Here is a 19461-nt window from a genome sequence, read left to right on the forward strand (position 1 = left end):
GCAAGGGAGGAGAGGCAAATCACAGCCTGGATGGGGACTGTCCTGCTGAGGAGCTACAAGCTGTGCTGGTGTCTGACTGCAAAGGACAAGAGCAAGGAGGAGGTGACAGGAGGTACGGTTCGGAATAGCTGACTTGGGGATATTACATCACAAGCCTTTATCTGTGCTGTTACATTAACTGCCAATCATTCTCACAATGTCCAGTGCACCTCACACACTTCGTCAACAATGTTGGTGTTTAGGGTTGTAGCCTTACATAAAACCAACCTCTTCACTCCCACTGCTCTTTGTTTATTGGCATATCCACCCACCCAACTTGCCTGCCTGAGCTCTAGGCAGATCTTGGGGAGGAGCACAGTGGGTTGAAGGCTGGTCTACAGCAAAGAGACCAGATCTTCACATTGTGTGTATGGTGTGAATGTGTGTGAATGGTGTGAATTTTCATGGCTCCCACAAAAACAACAGAGCCACCCTAATTCACAGTAATTCATGGCTCTGTTTCAGTTTTTGTACCTGCACCCTCTGCAATCAAAACAAGGTTCTCTAAGTGTAGGGCTGCAAAGTTAATTTCCTTATCTAAAAAAAGCTCCGCAGTGCAGACCTGCTGCGAGGAATGTGCTGGCACATTGCTGGGAGATGGCCTCAACCAGCCCCTGCAGTTTCTTAAAGACTTTAATGAAATACAATCTTTATCAAATCTAAAATTCAGAGTCCTTAGACTTAAACCAATTAATAAATAAGAGACTTAAAAAATGTTCAACTCAATCTAGAATTTTGACTGACATGTCCTTAATTCTGAACACCCGTTATTTTCTTGGAAGAAGGCAGATGTGAACTGTGAACCATTATTTGTACATATTCTTGAGAAGGAGACCAATATGTTGATCATTCCTGAGCTAATCTAAAAAGCATTAAAAATTCACTCCACAGTCTTCATTTTAATTACCTAAGTCAACAATGAGCTCTTTCAAATATGTTTTATAATAAGTTTCTACTTATGTGATACGAAAGGGAAATTAAAGCTAAATATTTTATAATTTGTAATGATAAGGGAAGATTTGAATGTTAATTCAACATGTTTCAGAAATAACTGTTAGAAAATCAGGCAAAGACCAAAAAAATATATGTAAATACAAGTGGTCAAGTACTTCCTATGAAAACACTTTCATTTTATTTTTCTTCACATTCAGTGGCGAGTCTTGTTCTGCAGACAGTCTAAACCTTAAGTATCATATTAATAATTTTGCTATCTATTTTTTAATAACTGGTTTTCCATAAAGATTAGAAATTAGTCTATCTTGACTTTTGCCCAATAAGGTTAACTGCTAGAGGCAGCAAAAAATCACCTATCTAGGACTAATAAAGAAAGTTTTTCTTCAATTTAAATATACATTGCATTTAATAAGCTTGCATGATAATTTTAACAATGTTCCTGAGCTTTTTAAATTACCTTCCCGTTGTGTCCTGGAGACAACTATGTTCTAGCTTTCATTTTCAGAAACTGACTTTATTAATATAATCTTTTACACCGGGAAAAAAAGTTCAAAAAATTTAAAGTTTTAAGAGTTTCAAAAGCACTTGAGGTATTTCTTTTTTTTTTTTCCCAGTAAAACCTAATTGAAAGCTGTCCCCCCTGGAGAATGTTACCTGAGAGAATGCACTGTAGAGGTTTAACGTCGATACCAAAATTTTACATATCTGTAGGAGAAGAGATTTTATTTTTATGGTACAGCTTATATTATTTGCCTAATTTAAATAAATTCCTTTGGCAATCCCGATGTTATAACTGCGTCCAATCTAGGCTTCTCCAACAGCATCACAGTACACTGGCTAGGTGTACAATTTTCTACATTCTTGGACAACCACATCTATGCCAACAAACCATCAAGCTATGAACAGTTTTGCTATAGAGGCAGCACAGGTCTATTACACAGGCTATGCCAGCGTTCAGTGGCACCTGCTCTTCAAGCCTGAAATCAAAGGGACTTGGAAGTGTCTACAAAACATTGATTTTGAAGTCTTTGGCTGTCAGCTGCAGGGTTTCCTCTGGTAAACAGAAATCAGGTTCCTGTGTGGAAAAGAAAGCAAAGATGCATTCTGTAACAGCTGCTGCTACATCTTCTCCCCATCCTTCACAACACCAAGGAACACGTGAAGGGTAAATGTCACAGAACTTTAGGTGAAATTTGGTGCAATAAAAAAAAAAAAAAAAAAAAAAAAAAATCAATATGATACATCATTACCAAACAACTGAAAACTGTTTGGCAAAACCAACAATAACAGCCTCTACTGCTCTACTCTCAGAATACTAAAATAACAGAGTTCTGACATGTATCTCATGTTATCTCATGTAGCTCAGTTTACCTGTTTTAATGTAGACAGAAAACAGAGCTGCAAAAGACTTCACATGATCATCTCCTCTTAATTGTTTCAAATTAAATCATACCTGGCATCCCTTATAAGCTCCCAACCAAGGAGAACCTCCAACAGGACTATGTAATCCATACCATCACTAGACCATCTTCACAGACAAATACCCTTTCCATCTAAGATTCTCTTGCTGCAATATTACTTGTCCTTCTCCCCGCACATTGCACACTTACATCTGACAATGAAATATATTAAGGTCATCTCACAATACCACAACTATTTGTGGGTTTGAGCAGTTTGCGCTGTTTGTGTGAATGAATTCAAAACAACACTTCCATGTTAAATACATGAACACTGCAAAAAGTGTTGCACTGAACTTATTCTCACATATATCTCCAAAGCCACTTCCAAAGATTTTGCTCTTGCAGAGTGGGACTTGGTGGCCCATCCCAACAAAAAACACAGAGTGAGATTCATCTCACCCGAAACATGAGACATTAGTGTCTGAAATAGTTTTCTATTACAGTCTGTTATCAGACTAGAATGCTTAAATTTATTCAGCTGTTGATATTTATCCTTCCTTACACTATCACGAAGGAAGAGACTGTAATAAGCATTTAAAGCTATGTTAAGCAGAAGAAGAATGATTTTGAAAAATCAAGGAGAAGAGGGGTCCTACTCCAAATCATATTTGCCCTCATTTCTGGCTCTGAATGATGCTAGAGAGGCTCATAAGATATTACAACTATTTACAGTTTACCGTGCATTACACAACCACATGGACAGTCCTTAAACTCTTATTCTCTTACAACTTCTTTATATCTCCTATTACTCGGCCTCCTATTAAGTACCCCTTTTCCTATTGATTACGTGACTGATACTGTTTCCTATTTTCTCTTCAATAGATCTATCGGTTTTGCTAGGAAATAAATTATTGTTTGCAGTAAATAAGATTTTGGGTGGTCTCACTGACAACTAAAAAATAGCACAGCTGAAATCAATCCAGCTGAATAAAGGACAGATCCTGGCACTCCTCTTCATGTTATCCCAGGAGGTGTCCTACCAGGAGGCAATGAGGCACTGCAAGAGGTCAGGTCTTCTTTAGAGAGACAAGAGTTGCAAAGAAGTACTATTGAATAGTTGGTATTTCCAGAAAAAAAATAAGGGTCAATCTAAACTTCACACAGCCCTGACTACTACTTGGGATAATTCAGACAGAATTACCACACAATGATAAACTACTTCTACCAAAGGCAAAACTTCTTCAAAACTGTCCTCCAAACACTGTCCATTATAAACCTTTCTACTGTAAGATGTATGCAAAAAGCTTTTCTGATGTGTTGCCTCACAGATATGTAACTACCTTCCTTATCTTCTTACCACAGGCCACAGCATGTAAAATAAAACCACTGGAACTAAAATGCCACATCCTCACTGTTTGTTACTCAGAATGTTTCACCATCAATCTAATGACAGTTTTAATTGCTTTCTGGAAATAATCCTACCACAGTCTCACTGAACTTATTTCTGATGCATTAAGCACTATAAATTCCTCCTCTGACTTCTAGTATGAAGGCTGCCATTAATGCTATTGTGTCTCTTAAAGTATACGAATGTAACTGCATTTTTTTAGAAAACTGTAACATAGGTTGTGATAATGCTACACCTATTTGAAAGAAACTTTTCCAAACTCAATTTGCTGGAAAATTTATTTGTGTAGAAAAATAATCAGTGGACAGAGAGGTCCAAAAGGCAAACAGAGCAGAGCAGGGGAAACGAGAGAGTAATTTTTTCCTTTCCTTAGATTTTTTATCACACTTTTTTTTCAGCTTTATTTTTGTTCTGATGAAGAATATTTTCTTCCTGATCCAAATCCAATTTGTATATATAAAAACTCTCACCCTTTATCGATTTCGCTCTGATTCAAAATGGTATTTTTACAGTGCAAAAATCTAATCAATACAGCCTGCAGAATCGGGACTGGTAATGGTAAACATAGTAACAGAGATTTCATTTCAGGCACCTGAAGCTCTGAAAATGGATACCACTGAAAGGGATTACTCATTCGCCATTGGGTATATCTCTGTTTACCCAGCCCTGCTACTGGTGCAAAGCAGAATACAATGACACTGTGCTTGCCACACAGGGGACTTCAGCTACAGAACCCATCTCTTTCTCAGAGGTGATAACAGGTTGGCAGGTCGGACGAAGCCTTTGTGGGAAACATTTAAAATAAATGAGCAGAAGTAATAATGGCAAAGAAGATTAGACTGACACAAAGGTGAGGAGAACCTTCGGTAATCAGACCAACACATTTTTAAATACTGTTTCCCAAGCAAACGTGGAGTTTCCTTGTCAAATTTGGTCCTGTTTTACAATTTGTCTCCACTGTTTGATTTCAAGTTGCATGTGTTGTAAAGCACTGAGATTACAGTTGTCACTGGAGATTCATACTCTGACTAACAAGCTCTTAAATCCTTCACAATACACTCAGAACCACAAAAGGAAATGCCATGCAACGTCTACCTTGTTGGATATTTTATTTGATCAGGAGACTAGTAAGAAAACAGTCCAGAACAATCTATCATGAGCAGTAATGAGTGAGATGAAAGCTATGAAAGCTATTACAGCTATGCCCTTGTATTCACTCACAGAGGGGAAAATGCAGTCCACACTTCCTTGGGCTGAAAAATGGGAAACTTGTTGAGTAAGTGGCAGACCATAAGATTCAGAAAAAGCATGAGGCCTATGAAAACTATGAGAAACATGGAGAGCAAGCAAATGGCTTTGCAGAGAAAAAGGAAACGGGCAAAGAGATGACTCAGTGGTACATTTATAAGACATTTATAAGCTGTCTCACAGGTTCAGCCTGAACTAATAAAGCATCCAAAGAAAATAACATTTTGAGACACTTGTTTTAAGCAAAGTTTCACCAGATTGCCTGAGTGGATCAGGATACATCTTTACATAAGCACTAAACCTTTCATGATACACAGAAGTACTATTACGAACACTGACTAGGGCTCTGCTTGGAGCATAACAATTTCCACAATTATTTCATTAGTAGATTTGATTAGTAATACTCAGTAAAGAAGTAATGATTTATTTAAGCACCATTTGCAAAGAGAAGACACCAACTTTAATTCTCTGGCTTACAGGATGACCTTTGAATATGGGTCCACTCAAAAAATTGCTCACCCAGTCCCGTGCATTGTACGTTAGATGTGCCTGCTGACTTCAGTATTGAAGATGTACTTTACTTACCGTATCTCCTAAGGGCTCAAAATGCTGAAAAGGTGGGCACTGGTACTGCTTCTCAATATATCACAGGAATACCTATTCAGATTCACCTGTGTAAAAGTAGTGGTAGCCCAAAAGTAGCACAGGTGCCACCACTGCCCGAATCGGACACCGAGCTGGCACTCAGAAAGAAAGGGGACAGTGACCGGCAGAATTGACACCAACACACCTGGGACTGGATGCTTTTCAAAGGACATACTCCAATTTTTATATTCTTTTCTTTCAGTGAAGAGCCAAACTACATGGACAGACAGAAACAGCGGATCATCTAAACACAAGTTTTAGGAACTCATGTTTTGGATGGTCGGATGCCCAACCATCAATTTGTATCGCAGTAAAGACTACTATGAGTTCTAAGTAACACCTCAGGTTCACAATAAAACCCAAAATCCACTGAAGAAGCTGGCTTTGCTTCCTCTGTTTTTAGCATAATTAAACAGTTTCTTGGACAAACTCAAGAGCCAGGCATAACACGCTCTTGCAGAAAAGCAAGGAGAGCAGCCTCAATTAGCAAAAGTCACATAGTGCACAGTGACTGACTATGAATACTGCTTACATGGACAAGGAGCAAACAGTGGTGTGTTCATTGCTGTGTTTGTGAAGATAAGTACAGAGAGAGACGAAGCAGCTCCCAGTAAATAAACCATAACTTCCTCTGTGTCAGCAGCACAAACAGAAATAGCAACATGCATCTGGCAACTGCTACTGAAGCAAAGATGCAGCTCATGACTTGCAGTTTTCCTGCACCAGGGGGAAGCAGCACTTTGGGCACACAACCCTGGGCATTAAGTGAGCACTGCTATCACCTCCTCAGTGTCCCTGGTACAACTGCAATAAAGCTTTGTAGATTTTAAGAAGTGAATGAGTGTCCTTTATTATTTTGCTCATTCCCTTCCATGCTGCTGACATTTTTTTACTAACTCATCACTTCTCCCTGGTCCCTCTTGCCCATGCAAACTCTGCTTTGCTGAGGCAGTTGTGTTATTCCCAGGACACGCTGCCCCATTACACAGTGCTCAAAGATACAGCCACAGCTGGGCTGGCCCCCTTCTTGAATGTGTTTTTGTAGCAAATGCATGGGTGACCAGAAGAGGAAAATACAGATGTGCCAAGTGAAGAGTCAGCTTTCTGCAGACCATCAGAAAACTATTCTGGATCACAAGGTGATCAATATGATTTTAACAATCTGTTTATAAAATAGCCAAGGCTTCCTAAACTGAAGAGTGACATGCAGAAAGATGCGCTGCAGCTCAAATACACAAGGAGTTTTTGCTTTAACAGAATTGAAATATTCTTGTATAATTACTATAAATTTAGTTTTCTTTAAAAAATATTGCTTGAGACTAAATATTTAAGCAAAAGTCCTTAAGGAGACCAGGGACCAGGAATTCCTTAGATGCCTACATATATTACCCTTGCAACAATCTACACAATCAAAAAACTTAAAAATACAATATAGAGGACAAAAGAAAGTTCCCCTGATTTTGACTTTTCCCATAGCAAGTCCCTATTTTCAGAAGTTAAAATCCACAGACTCTGCTGCATAAGCATATTGAAATGATAGCTATTTTTGTAGAACGCTTACCATGACAATACCCCCCCCCCTCCCCAACTTTATAAATACCTGCTTTTCAGGGACTGATGCAACACATTTTGCACAATAGGTGTTCTGAAATTCATGAAGGACAAAGCCTCTAGTTCTTTTAGCGCTTTTTTGTACTTTTGCTCTACCAATTCCCATTTGTGCTTTTCCAGCTGCGTGGAAGGGAAGCTCACACCTAACACAAGAAGCGCTCTTTAAATGCTCGTGGCATGGATAACTTGTCAGAGTTTCATCACTGAACTTAGCTTGGCAATTAGAAGTTGAAGGCTTTGTATCTCACTACTGTTCTGTTGTCCACTTAGGCTGATTTTTCCCCTTCCTCACAAGATCTATTACACCAGCAGAACCTTCCCACCACTTCTCTACTTTAGAGACCTCTTTTATAAAGGGCTCTCCTGGAGTACGAGCCTTTCATATTCAGAATATCCATCTTAGTATTTTATTGGACACAGGATGTTCACAAAAGTCCTTTCCATACTATATCCTGTTAGGTGTTTTACTATTGTTCTTTAACACTGTCTAGATTGACTACTACGCAGGCAATAAGGTTGAGATGCAAAAAAAGGAATACAGGCAATTCACTGCAACTTTAAATGTCTAAATCCAAAATTTAGACCTTTAAAGTCTTTGTTCAGCTTAGCTAACACTGAGGTGCTTGAACCACTTTGGCACCTCAATTCCTCCTAAAATCCCACTTATTTGCCAGGGTTTGCTACTAGATAATCACCCAACTGAGGTTGTCACAGCTTTATGTTAAATTCTCTAGTTTCACAGTCTGCATGATTTTACACGGGTGGTACCTAAGGATCCTAATGAACATAACTCTCAAAACAGATCTTCTGGAGCTGGCCTAGCAGAAAACATCTTGCGGTGGATGGTTCCTGGACACAACAGATTCCCCATAGAGACATGATTCCTTGCACACAGAGAGGGAACTCCTTGTTAGCTACCTAGAAGGTAATATGAACACAACCATACTGCTGTCAGCAGCAATTTTGGTATCCTGTTCCTGGATAAGAGAAGAGCTGTTGGGATAGAAGCATCCAGAATTGGGTCTGTGGATTCCACCCAGTGGAATAAGTAATACTTTCTGACAAAGATTTACAAAAGCTGACTTAAGCAAATTAAGTTTACATTTGAATGAGGGATATTTCCAATAATTGCTGAACGAGGCGCAGACAGCAATAGATTAAGAAACTTAATTTTCAGGAAGAAAAAGGGAAGGAAAGAGCCATTATTTTTGGCATATCTGCAAAATAAGCAGCAATCAGTTGAAAAACTGAAGTATCCTCATTGTATATCTCATACCCTTGACTTATCCTATTTCTTAAATCAATACATGACTACATCAGGTATTTCTGGTTCCCTCTGGACTGACTTCAACATGCAGGAGAATTAATTTTTATTGGAGTACTTCTTCACTGCCTTAAATTTCTCATGTTTTAAATTCTCCAGCAACACATATTAAGTATTTCAATCTCTGACTACCAAGTTTTTAATAGAAATCTTGCTCACCCTATATCTTTTTGCAAATTCTTGCAGCTCTACAGGAGATACAAATCAAACTAGTCACGCATTGGCTTTTTTTCCCCAATGAAATATAGAGTAGTAAGAACAGTCTTTCTACAATGTCAGCCAATGTACAGCAGGGGAAACCTCAATCATCCTTTTAATTAGCAGAGCAGTAATAGTCAAAGCTCCTCACAAATTAAAGGAAGAGGACAGTTAGATGAAATTAAGTCCATCAGTTCTTCAGAACAAAACAATAAAAGATGGTTATAGTGTAATTAAAAAGTTCTTGAGATTTGTCTACAACAGGGAGTAGAGTAGAAGTATCAACATGGAACAGAGCAGTCTATAGAAAACACATGACAGGTTTCATCACACATTGAGGGAATTTCAAGGCTATTTTCACTACTGTGAGCTGTCTGTAGCGAATATCCTTGTCCTTAGGAAATGAGAATGACTGACACCCATACATCGCAAATTGCTAAACCTGAAGAGTTTTCTGATTGTTATGAAATGGTTTTACCTAATTATTTTTCAAGCAGCAGTTTTTGATGTTTAGCTTTGAAACCAATTTGAGATGTCTTGAACTATATTAATATACTATATTATGCCTTCATTTCTTTCTAAAGCACTTTAAAAAAAATGCACATTTCTAATGATTTTTAAATTACTCTACTCTGCACATATCAATTTACAACAATTACAACATTTTGCATTTTCCAAAGCACTTCAGTTTTAAAGAGGTTTTATGCTTTGCAAGATGCTGTGCCGAAGGAAGAGGCTGCTGATCCATTTTTACCCTTCGTAAAATTACCACCCATCTTGCTAGAGAGAGCTTGACCAAAAATAGATATGCTAAATATATACCATCTCCATATAATCATTTTAGGATGAATGTTTTTGTGACTAAGAACTGCCAGTATTCTTTTCCCAATTATAATTAGGTTGCTTCAATGGTATAAATGGATTCAGTGGAATTATGACAAATGTCCTGAAGTAAGGAGGACAGAAATTGACCTACTTATGCTGAACAGAGTCTAGAGAAATGATTACAGGACAGGATGTCAGAGACATCAACTCTGCCACGGATTCTATAACTTTTCAGTCTATAATATTTTAGGCATAGTGCTGCAATTAATTAGTGACTCAGGGCTGGATTCTCACCTGAAACACTGGGATTGCACTGGTGGCACCACTGCAGTTACACAAATTTATGCTAGCTAAGTCTCCACCCCACCAAACAACCCTGGCATCCATTTTCTCGTCGTAATTCACTCCCTTAATCTAAAGGCTCCATGTTAAAGGTGTCAATCTGAGAACAGAAGATGAGGTTTTTTTGTTCAGTTTGTTGATGCTGCACCTTCAGTTAGCCAGAACTTCCTTTCTACCTGACAGTAGTAGTCAGTAGTCACAAGTTTGATTTTTGTCTTTCTGAAAAGCACTGCCTATGTGCCTCAGAGGGAGATGACTCATTAGCATCAAGGGATTTTGGATGACAGCCTATAAATAAAGAAACAAAGATCTGCAGACAGTAAGCAGAAAGTTGACTATACTGAAGCCCTGGCGGCATTAAAACAGTGTACTATCAGTCTTCCATCCTACTGTATTAATTTGTCATGTATGCAGTAAATCAACCCATACTGCACAGGTCAACTGAATCATATGTTGAGTATGTCTGAAGAATAGATTTTCACATACAATCATAACTGGATTCAGTATGCTGTAAAGGTGCTGAGACTGAAATATTCCAAGGATGACTTTTCCCAGCACAGGTGGGTTTCACAGAAAATATTTTATAATCAGTCTCACTTGGAACTAAGTATGAAATTCCTATTCTCTATTTACATCTTTTAGAGAAGGGGGACACTAAATGAGAAACGGAACCTAATCTCCTGTGCACATCCACTGTCAGATGGTTGAACTGATAACAGCCAACGATCTCTGGGCGTTTTTTGGGTGACTTGCCAGAGGATGACTGAAGTAGGAAAACACTAAAATTACATGAGCAAAGTGATAAACAAGACAGGAAGGAATTAATTCAAACAGAATATTCACATTTATTTTGGGAGCATTACAATGGGCTTTTGGTTTTTAGTGCTTTACATCAGAGAAGCATTTGTTTTTTCACAAACTAATGATTAGAAAAATTCACTTGTTCTTTTGAAAGCATGAGATAAAGCCTTTACAATGTTTGCAGTTGACCTCTTTGCTGTATGGTAGGTGTGACTGCTGGGGTCAATCTCTTGGACAATGTGGAATTTGAACTTTAACAGTGCTGTTAACTCTTTGGGAATCAAAATGGTGAAAAGAGACAGCTCTCCTTGGAGATGTCTGTGGACCTCTGCCTGAGATCAACTTAGTCTGGTCCTTAGCTAGGCCTCCCTTACTTTTAGGCAAAAGCATGCACAACTCTCCTTATTCCTTCTACAGTCCAAAGTGAAGACTGCAGAAAGTGGGATGGATGACTTTTCCAGGAACAGCTGACTAAACCAAAGAAATAAAGTCACTGTAGAAGACACTGAATCTCTGCATATATTTCAACGCAGATCACGACACAGGTAAAGGCAGCAAGAAATGCCCACTCAGGCCAGCAGAAATGAAAGATTTCATTACATTACTTGAATAATGACTGCAGCACTGATCCTTGCAACTGGAATTATAACAGCATTGTCCAAGGTAGAGCATTTGGAAGAATTCATCTGGAATAACTCTGTGCTGCTTCTCTATAAATTTCTGACTCTGATATATTTTTGAAGCAGTGAAAGCCATAGTTTGCTTTTGACCTTCAGGGTACAAGCCAGTTGGCAAATTGGCAAAACAGGCTAATCCATCTCCCTCATGGCAAATACACATCAGCGTATAATCATACAGAACAATTAAAGTGCTGTGATGTTGTCCATAAATAAACCAAAACTTAGCTACAGATAGAAGGTGATTTTTTTCCTCCTGATGTCACATATGGCTGTAGAAAGGACACCTGCCAATGATATTTTGATTGGTGTAGCTAAAGATCTGTCAATGTTTTCATAGTGAAGTTCAGCTGATGCTGCCTAAAGAAGGCAAAAAGAATCAGAAGTGTATTATCCTTCTGTTTAAATATTAGCTGATATGAAGAGCCTTTACAAATAGGTGCATAAGTAGCAAGGCAAAGCCTTAATGAAAACCATGTCATCTTTGGGACAGGTGAATTGAAACCTGAGTTTACAAAAGAAAATGGCTTTTCATGGAAGATCAGTATTGTAGGGTAGAAAGAGGCCAAATATGTCTAACAAATATCCAGTTAAGAATATTGAAAAGATGGATCTTAACAGAGCTACATAAAAAGCCTACATGGGTTGCATCCTATAAGTAGTGTAGGATTAGAAGTACTAAATGTCCAAACAACTTTCAAGCTGTTGAGCTGCCCTTACTGAGGACCAATTCACCATGATGGAAATATATCCTGACAGCTGTTTTGGAGTTCTGTAACAGGATTTCCTGGACCTCAAGGGATGGCAACTGGCCATGAAGAATGTTGGATCTAGAAGGAGTATCTGGAGGTTGTGCAGCAAGATCGGTTTTTGCCAGTCCCCAGGTCAGAGCAGACACTATGCTGGACATCTGTGTTAAGTTGATTAGCCAAAATTGGCTTGGAAAGTTTGTAACTGTAACAGTGTTGTGGCTCTGTTTCTTTCCATCTTGAAAATACTTTGGGAATCAAAGCAGTACAAAGAAAGAGAGCAGGTCTATGCTACACCAGAGAAGCATCCTGGCCTCAGGCCTCTGGTGATAACAAGTTCTTGAAGCACTTCAGAATTACCACTCTTTTTGGCTAGAAGCTGGTGCAATGGCCACATCAGAAAGGGCTGTCAATGACTTTGGCAACGAGCACCTGCTCTCCTGGTATCACGGCTGTTAACAGTATGGTTTGTAGCAATGCTACAAAGGTGCCTGATGGCCAACTAATCCTCCTACAGAGTAGATGCTCAAGCTGATACATCATGCAGGGCAGTTTAACTACAGCAGTAAGTCAGATGGACTCTGGACTGGGGATATGGTAGTTAATTCATTGCCACACAGACTCTCTCCAAAGCCATTGTGCAGAAAATATCTCTAACACTCGAGCTCTTTTTGGATAGAAAACTAATCCTAAACTGAACACATGGTAGGGCTGCCCTAATTATACCAGCCTTTTGTGGTACAGATGTTTTCTGTTGAATTAGTCTGTTTTATTGAATAAATTAATTCCTTAGGAACATATATAAGGCCTAAAGAAAAGGAAGAGCTCTTCAGAAAAAAACACTGCAAAAGTTCAATGGACAATCTGAAATATTTAGCTGCTGACCCCAAAAAGGGGATAAAGCCAGAATTCCTATTCCTATATGGAAGCTTCCAAGAAGGACTCTGCAGTACTTAGGTGCATCACAGCTATGGCCTCCTCATTTTGACAGTCCCTTTAGAAACCATGCCCCATGGGAGGTTAAGACTAGAAATAAACATAATTCACTGTTACTCTGCGCTTTTGTGCATGTGCTTCCTCAAATATTTATACATCACATTTCACCTTTCTAAACTATCCCTTTCTCGCCAAGCAATTAATTCAATCATGTCACAGTTCAGTGTTTATTTTATCCAAACACTCTGTACAAGCAATTTCACTTTGAATCTGATCTGAATAGTCTGGTAGATTAGAAAAAGACATTGTCTTTAGTACAGTAACTATGCAGAAGAGCAAGTATATACAAGACCAAGTAACTGCTTGAATGATCAGGCCATACATCCTTAGCAAAATGGCATTCCAGTGTGAAAGGTGAAACCTGTTTCATGAGAAACACAGGAAAGATGAGTTACTTAATGTGAGGGTGTCTTCTTCTGTGTTTTTTTGACTACTTAAGCTTGGAATTTCAGTGTTCCCTTGATGCATTTTTTGTTTTTATGAAGCAACAGGAAAACTTTCTGTGGTCAGTCATACTTCCCTAAAGGTGAAAGCCAAACCTAAGAAATACATAGTTTTTTCTGCCAATACTCTTTTTGTGGAGGTGGCAATAGGGACAGAGAGAAGGAGGAAAAGGGGAATGCGGAGAGAGAGGTGTGTGTATGTAGCAATATGAGAAGCAAATGGATTTAATGTATTGGCTCCTTTCATGAATGTTAAGAACAAAAAGTATAAAGAATTTGACAGTCTTTTACCTCAAAGAAAGGAAGGCAGCTGTAAGACTGTGAGAAGAGCTGAGAAATTCTCAGTTTAGAAATGAGAATTTCTAGAACTAAACAGAAATTATGAGTGTCAAACACAAACTGAAGGATGATATTTTTTTTTTTTTTGAAATGCCCTAGAGAAAAATCAAACAGCACGAACACCATGGATTTTTCCAGCCTCAAAAAATCCATTAATGAGCCAGATCCTAGGCTGCAACTCCAAACACTGGCAGTCCTTCAGGTACAAGTCAAACAGTCACCCATCATCTCTGTTCCTCCATTTTCACACTAATTTCTGCCTTTCCCCATAAATGGAATTTCTTACTGTTTAAAGAGCTAGAGATAGGCAGGCAGTGGAAGGTATCAGAGAGATGGCTCGTGCTTTTCCAGGTGGGCCACAGTATATCCAGGCCAACGTACTCAGGAACATTCTGGAACCTCTGCTATTTCTCCTTTTTAAAGTACACCAAGTTATATTAATTTCTATTTAGAAAAAATGTAAAATAATTTATCCTTTTATTTTGAAAGTATTAGGAATTTGCTGGGGAATGCAGAAATCATGAGGACAGAGTCTATATTCTTCAAGCTGATGCAGAAAGGCGAATTTTCACATGAACTGACAATGATGCAGTACAGTGACAGCAGTGAAGTGCAGGGGTTTGAGGCAGGCTGAGAGACCGCTGGTCTATCAGTTGCAAAGCTTTCCTTGTCTGACTCCAGATGAGCAATCTGTGGTTTACCCTTACTATCCTCTTCATGGCACAGAACCTCAGGATTTTTTCCATCTGCATATGACAGCTTGTTTATTCTGACCTTGTTACTCATCTTGTGTTTTCTTACTTATCTGATGTTTTTCTTCCTCAGTAAAATCAAGCTTTACTTCCAGCATGCATAGCTATCACTGATTCTAGGAAGAAAGTCTCAAGTGCAAATATACACCTATGCTTTAGCCTAAGACTCACTGCACTGCCAGAACAATCCTGAATCTAGATTAACACCCATGAAGAAAGATATATTGGAACTGAGAAATCTGAAGTATCTAGTTATAGAGAGAAATGCCTGTTGGTGGCTGTAAAAGCATCCTTTAATAATTCAGAAGACAGTAGGGATGAAGAGAGGTGTTTTCCCAATTAGTTCACGGAGGTAAGGAGAAACCTTATCTTTCTTCTACAAATTAATCAAAACAGCTTAGAGGTGAAACAAACATAACTATGATCCTAGCACATCAGATACAAAAGCCTCTTCACTGCAGTTACTTATTCCCTTACTTAATGTCTAATTGCCCCATGCAGCTGACACAACAGACCTATCGGAGATCATCTCTTTTTGAGCTACAACAACGTGGTACTAAAACAGAGCTAGTCTGCATATTTTGTGAGTAAAAAATTAGTACATAGCTAGCACCTTTCCTAATTATTTTCTTCATTAATGGAAGCACTTCTAACCTTCAGGGAATATTTTTAACACATAATAAGATACATGGTAAAAATGCAAGCAACTGGGCTACTGCTGAAAGCCAGAACTTGATTTTTCAAGTCTTTCAAAGCAGGTCTCATATCTGACAGTGTCAGACTGAAATTACATGCATTAATTTTGCAGTGCAGAATGCAGGGTCTCTACAACAAACACTGAAAGTTATTATTAGAGCAATATTTTGTTGTTTAACAAGTTATCATGGAGGGGCACATTTCATGAGTCCCAACTTAAGATCATAACCACACACTTTAAAGATCTGAATCTGAAATTTATACTGTGCCAAGTGTTCTTTTGAATGATGATTTCTAGGAAAAATTGGTGACTTGGACCACTGGTTGTATTCCACAGTATTCAGCAAATCTGTCACTTGCATCTGCTCTGTACTGGGATGTGCCACTTATCATCCAAGATTCTGGTTTTGTCAGCTTTATGGAGGGAAAAAAAGTAGTAGTACGTAGATTGGTAATGACATGCTCCATTACAGAGTAAAATGTCCAGAGTGCATTCATTTCAAGAAAACGAAACGTAAATGTAAAAAGCACATAGGAAATCCATTTCAGCTCTTAATCAAATTCAGTGGGATCAAACCTTGATGGTCCTCTAAGAAAGAAAAGAGTTTTTATCTTGGCATGATAGAACAGATGTTCATTTTTGTTTAAGGATTTTTTGACAGAGCCTTCTTATCATCAGTCACTGCATTTAGACTTGGGCTTTTTTATATCCTCCCAGTCTCTCTTAGAGCTGTGGACTTCCTCCTTCCATGAACCTGATAAGTGCTCAGCATCTCAGGCAAGAGTCATGCTTAACTCCACTCTATGCCAGGAGGAACTTGCAGTCTTGCAAGTCTACTGTTCTCGCTGTCACGCCACCAGGCAGTCAACATTCTTGTCACAGACAGCCTGTCTATCCTTGTCAACAGAAAGCCAGCTCCTGACAAGCCCATTAAATGCCATGCCACAGCACCCTTGGTTCACCCCATCTTGTTCCAGAAATTCATACTAGCACAGGAATAGCAACTACTTTCACGTCTCAAACAGAAAGCACAGGCATTACTGAAAAGCTAACATCTCCAGCATACCTGTGGAACAGTCTGAACCTGTCCACTGCGGTTCACAGCTGCAGATTCCCGCATCCAGGAGGAATGTCCCATGCCCTGAGCATTGCTCCTGGCACACAGGAAGGGATGTCTCACAGTTCACACCGCCCCAGCCTGTGGAGCAGTGACATTCCCCTTGAACGCACACACCATGGCTGGAGCACATAGGATCCAAGCAGTCCTCTGGAAAGCAGGAAATACACATTTTAGAGCATAAAACTCACACCTTTACAGTGATTTCCTAGTGAAATGCAACATTAGGGATTCAGATTAATTTAGTGCCTTTCATGCAAACACCCAAACTGAAACGATGATAATAAACACAAGGAAAAAACAGTCTATGCTAACTGTGCAAGAGTGTAAGTCAAAACCAAGAAAAAAAAGCCAGCATGTATACTGTCAGAGATCTACATGATTCCCTTGTCAAGGATATTGTCTTATTTTTAGAACACAGATTCCCAAGACAGATCTATTGGTCCAAGTCAGTGAAGCCTGTGCTTTAGTAGCAAGGCTGGGAAAGAACTGAGACAATTAATAATTACTTCTACAATTGTGCATTGTGTTTCCATTTGAGTATTTGTGCTCTGTGTTTTATCTGTATCTGGGAAAAGAAGGATTTATTCTTTCATCTTCCTGTGGAAAGCTATCTCTACAGCTGAAAATTTGATACAAGAAAAGTGGCCATCTATTGACCCTGAGTAGTGAATCTCTGACTGAATGCTTGCTGTAAAAAAAACCCATCTTATACAGTCATAAAAAGCATGCACTGGGCAATTGCAGATAATGAACAGATTCATGAAAGTCATAAAGTACTGATGAACAGTTTGCAAACAAAGAGCTAAATTTGTTCTCAATTTGGATGAAACTATTTCTAGCAAAAAATTCAGAAGCTCTGTAGAAGAATCTAAATCAGCTGGTTAGTCCTTTATAATCAGCACATTCCTTCATAAAGCCCCAGCACTTCTTTAACAAGACAGATTTTAAGCAGAACACAGCCTGCCTTCTCCAGGGGCTGCAGGAAGACTGCAGAGTTGAAAGGGATTTGTGGGGTCCGAGCCCAGGAAACAATTAGCCAAAAGCCTATTCATGTTAGAACAAGCTTCAGACTAACATTAATGAGGCCCTTGGAAAGTTTTGCATGTATTTCTCAAGTATCAGCACAAGTACTGTTTCAATAATTAAACTGTAAACTTAACAAACAGTATTCTGTGCTACAGGAACGAAGAGACGCTCTCTGCTAAATACTTCAGACATAGAGATTAACAGCCTCCAGTTTATAGGACCTTTTGACCCAAGGATAAATCTTTTTAAAAGATTTATCTTTTGAGCTGCTGTGCCACCAATTCAAGATCTTATTTCAAGATTTATGTTGTATCTTTTTCTGCCTTCCAGGCTTGTTGCACAGCACAATGTAGTTCTGAATAGAGGGGAATCATTGTTTCTGGACAACATGTACCTTGTGAAGCACTGGACAAAAATACTCAGCAATTTTCTCTCATCCCGAGACAGCTCTTTATTTTGCTGATCTAGAATTCATTGTGTGACTCCATAAAGGGTTTAAAAAGTATCATTCACTTTAGCAATGATAATCTAGCCAGACAAATTCAAAGGACTCCCGTAGCCATGAACACATGCAGCTACTGGTGTTCCCTGGATAGTACATCTGCAGCTATGTCTGCTATGTTAATAGTACTGCCACAATACTGAACTCATATTTACTTACAATAATGTAATCTGAACTCCTGACAGAATCACTTCCGCTACTGCACAAGTTACGTTGTACAGTAAACTGGACAGTCATGTCATGCACACACGGTTACAATAAAACCCCACTGCACTTGGTTGCACAGGTTTGCTTCATCCACCCTATTTCTACATATTCTACCTTTAAACATGTCTCTTACTTTCAAGATGCAATGCTTTCACACTTAGCTTCAATAACTGAGTACATTTAGCTCAATTATTTTTTTTCAACCATTCTGCAGGATCATGTTATGGCAAGAAACAAAGCAACTGAAAGCAGCAGTTAGCTTCTCACCAGCTACAGGCTCGTTTGGCATCACAGCCTCAGTGAATAACTCTATGTATTACTTTCTTCCCATTTGGGTTTTCTTGGTTTTTTCTGTTTCTGAAACCACCACCAACTGAGTATGTCAGCAGAATTCTCTTGATCCTCCCTTTAAAAACCTGTACCAGGTATGTCAAATCCATCAAATCCATCCTCTAGATTTTTTCTGACTAGAGAATTCAAGCCACATAAAGAACCTCCACTGTGTGACACTCAAAAGAATTACTTAAAATCTATACAGCAGGAAGCGCTGTCGCTAGCTTCAGGCTAAGAGGACCAGTGAAAAATCATCACATCAGGGCAAGCACGAAGAAGAGTTCTGCTTTCTGAGGCTATGCACAGGGAAAGAAAGTCAAAGCTGATGAGCTATCTCAGAAATGCTAAGAGGCAAATAACGACCGCTTCTTTTGAGATGAGGGCAGAGGCACATAGGTTCTGCAAACAGCAAAAGTACAATTACTTGTTCTCATAATTTCCCTCTTATTAGCCAAGCCTTGGAAGATGCTGGTGTAGCATCCTGAACACAGGCTCACAGTAAAAATGGCATATGACAACAGAATTACACAATATGCTCTAGTAAACTGAAACTAACTGCTGCTCTTTTGGCTTTATATTGTCAGTCGTTCCATGCAAAAAAAATCTAAGATGTAACAGAAGGAAGAAATGGAAAAGCCGATTGTGATCTTCTGATTGCTCTGGAGAACCACCAATCATGTTTTGTTTACATGATCTGACTGCCTTATCCTTAGCTTTTGGCCAAGTAAAAAAGTCTGCACCTGCTCTCTGACAGTGTGTGCTTAGGGACTGAGGTTACTGGCAGCAAGGAGAGATGGGGACGCCAGCCACCCTTCCTGAAAAAGT

The 19461-nt window shown here is 38.9% G+C and overlaps 1 protein-coding gene across 8 annotated transcripts in view; it reads right to left on the reverse strand.

Annotated features, from left to right (window-relative positions):
* The window catches only part of TENM1 (teneurin transmembrane protein 1), a 579830-nt gene that overhangs the window by 98719 nt on the left and 461650 nt on the right, over positions 1 to 19461 (reverse strand). For all 8 annotated transcript variants that reach the window (XM_057425125.1, XM_057425126.1, XM_057425128.1 and 5 more), the window contains one exon: positions 16515 to 16715. In XM_057425125.1, coding sequence (XP_057281108.1) covers positions 16515 to 16715 — 201 coding nt within the window. The remainder of the gene's footprint in view (positions 1 to 16514; positions 16716 to 19461) is intronic.

Source organism: Pezoporus wallicus, unplaced genomic scaffold, assembly GCF_028554395.1.
Source record: "Pezoporus wallicus isolate ANWC-B61680 ecotype Strahan unplaced genomic scaffold, APGP_CSIRO_Pwel_v1 scaffold_6445, whole genome shotgun sequence".
Lineage (NCBI taxonomy): Eukaryota > Metazoa > Chordata > Aves > Psittaciformes > Psittacidae > Pezoporus > Pezoporus wallicus.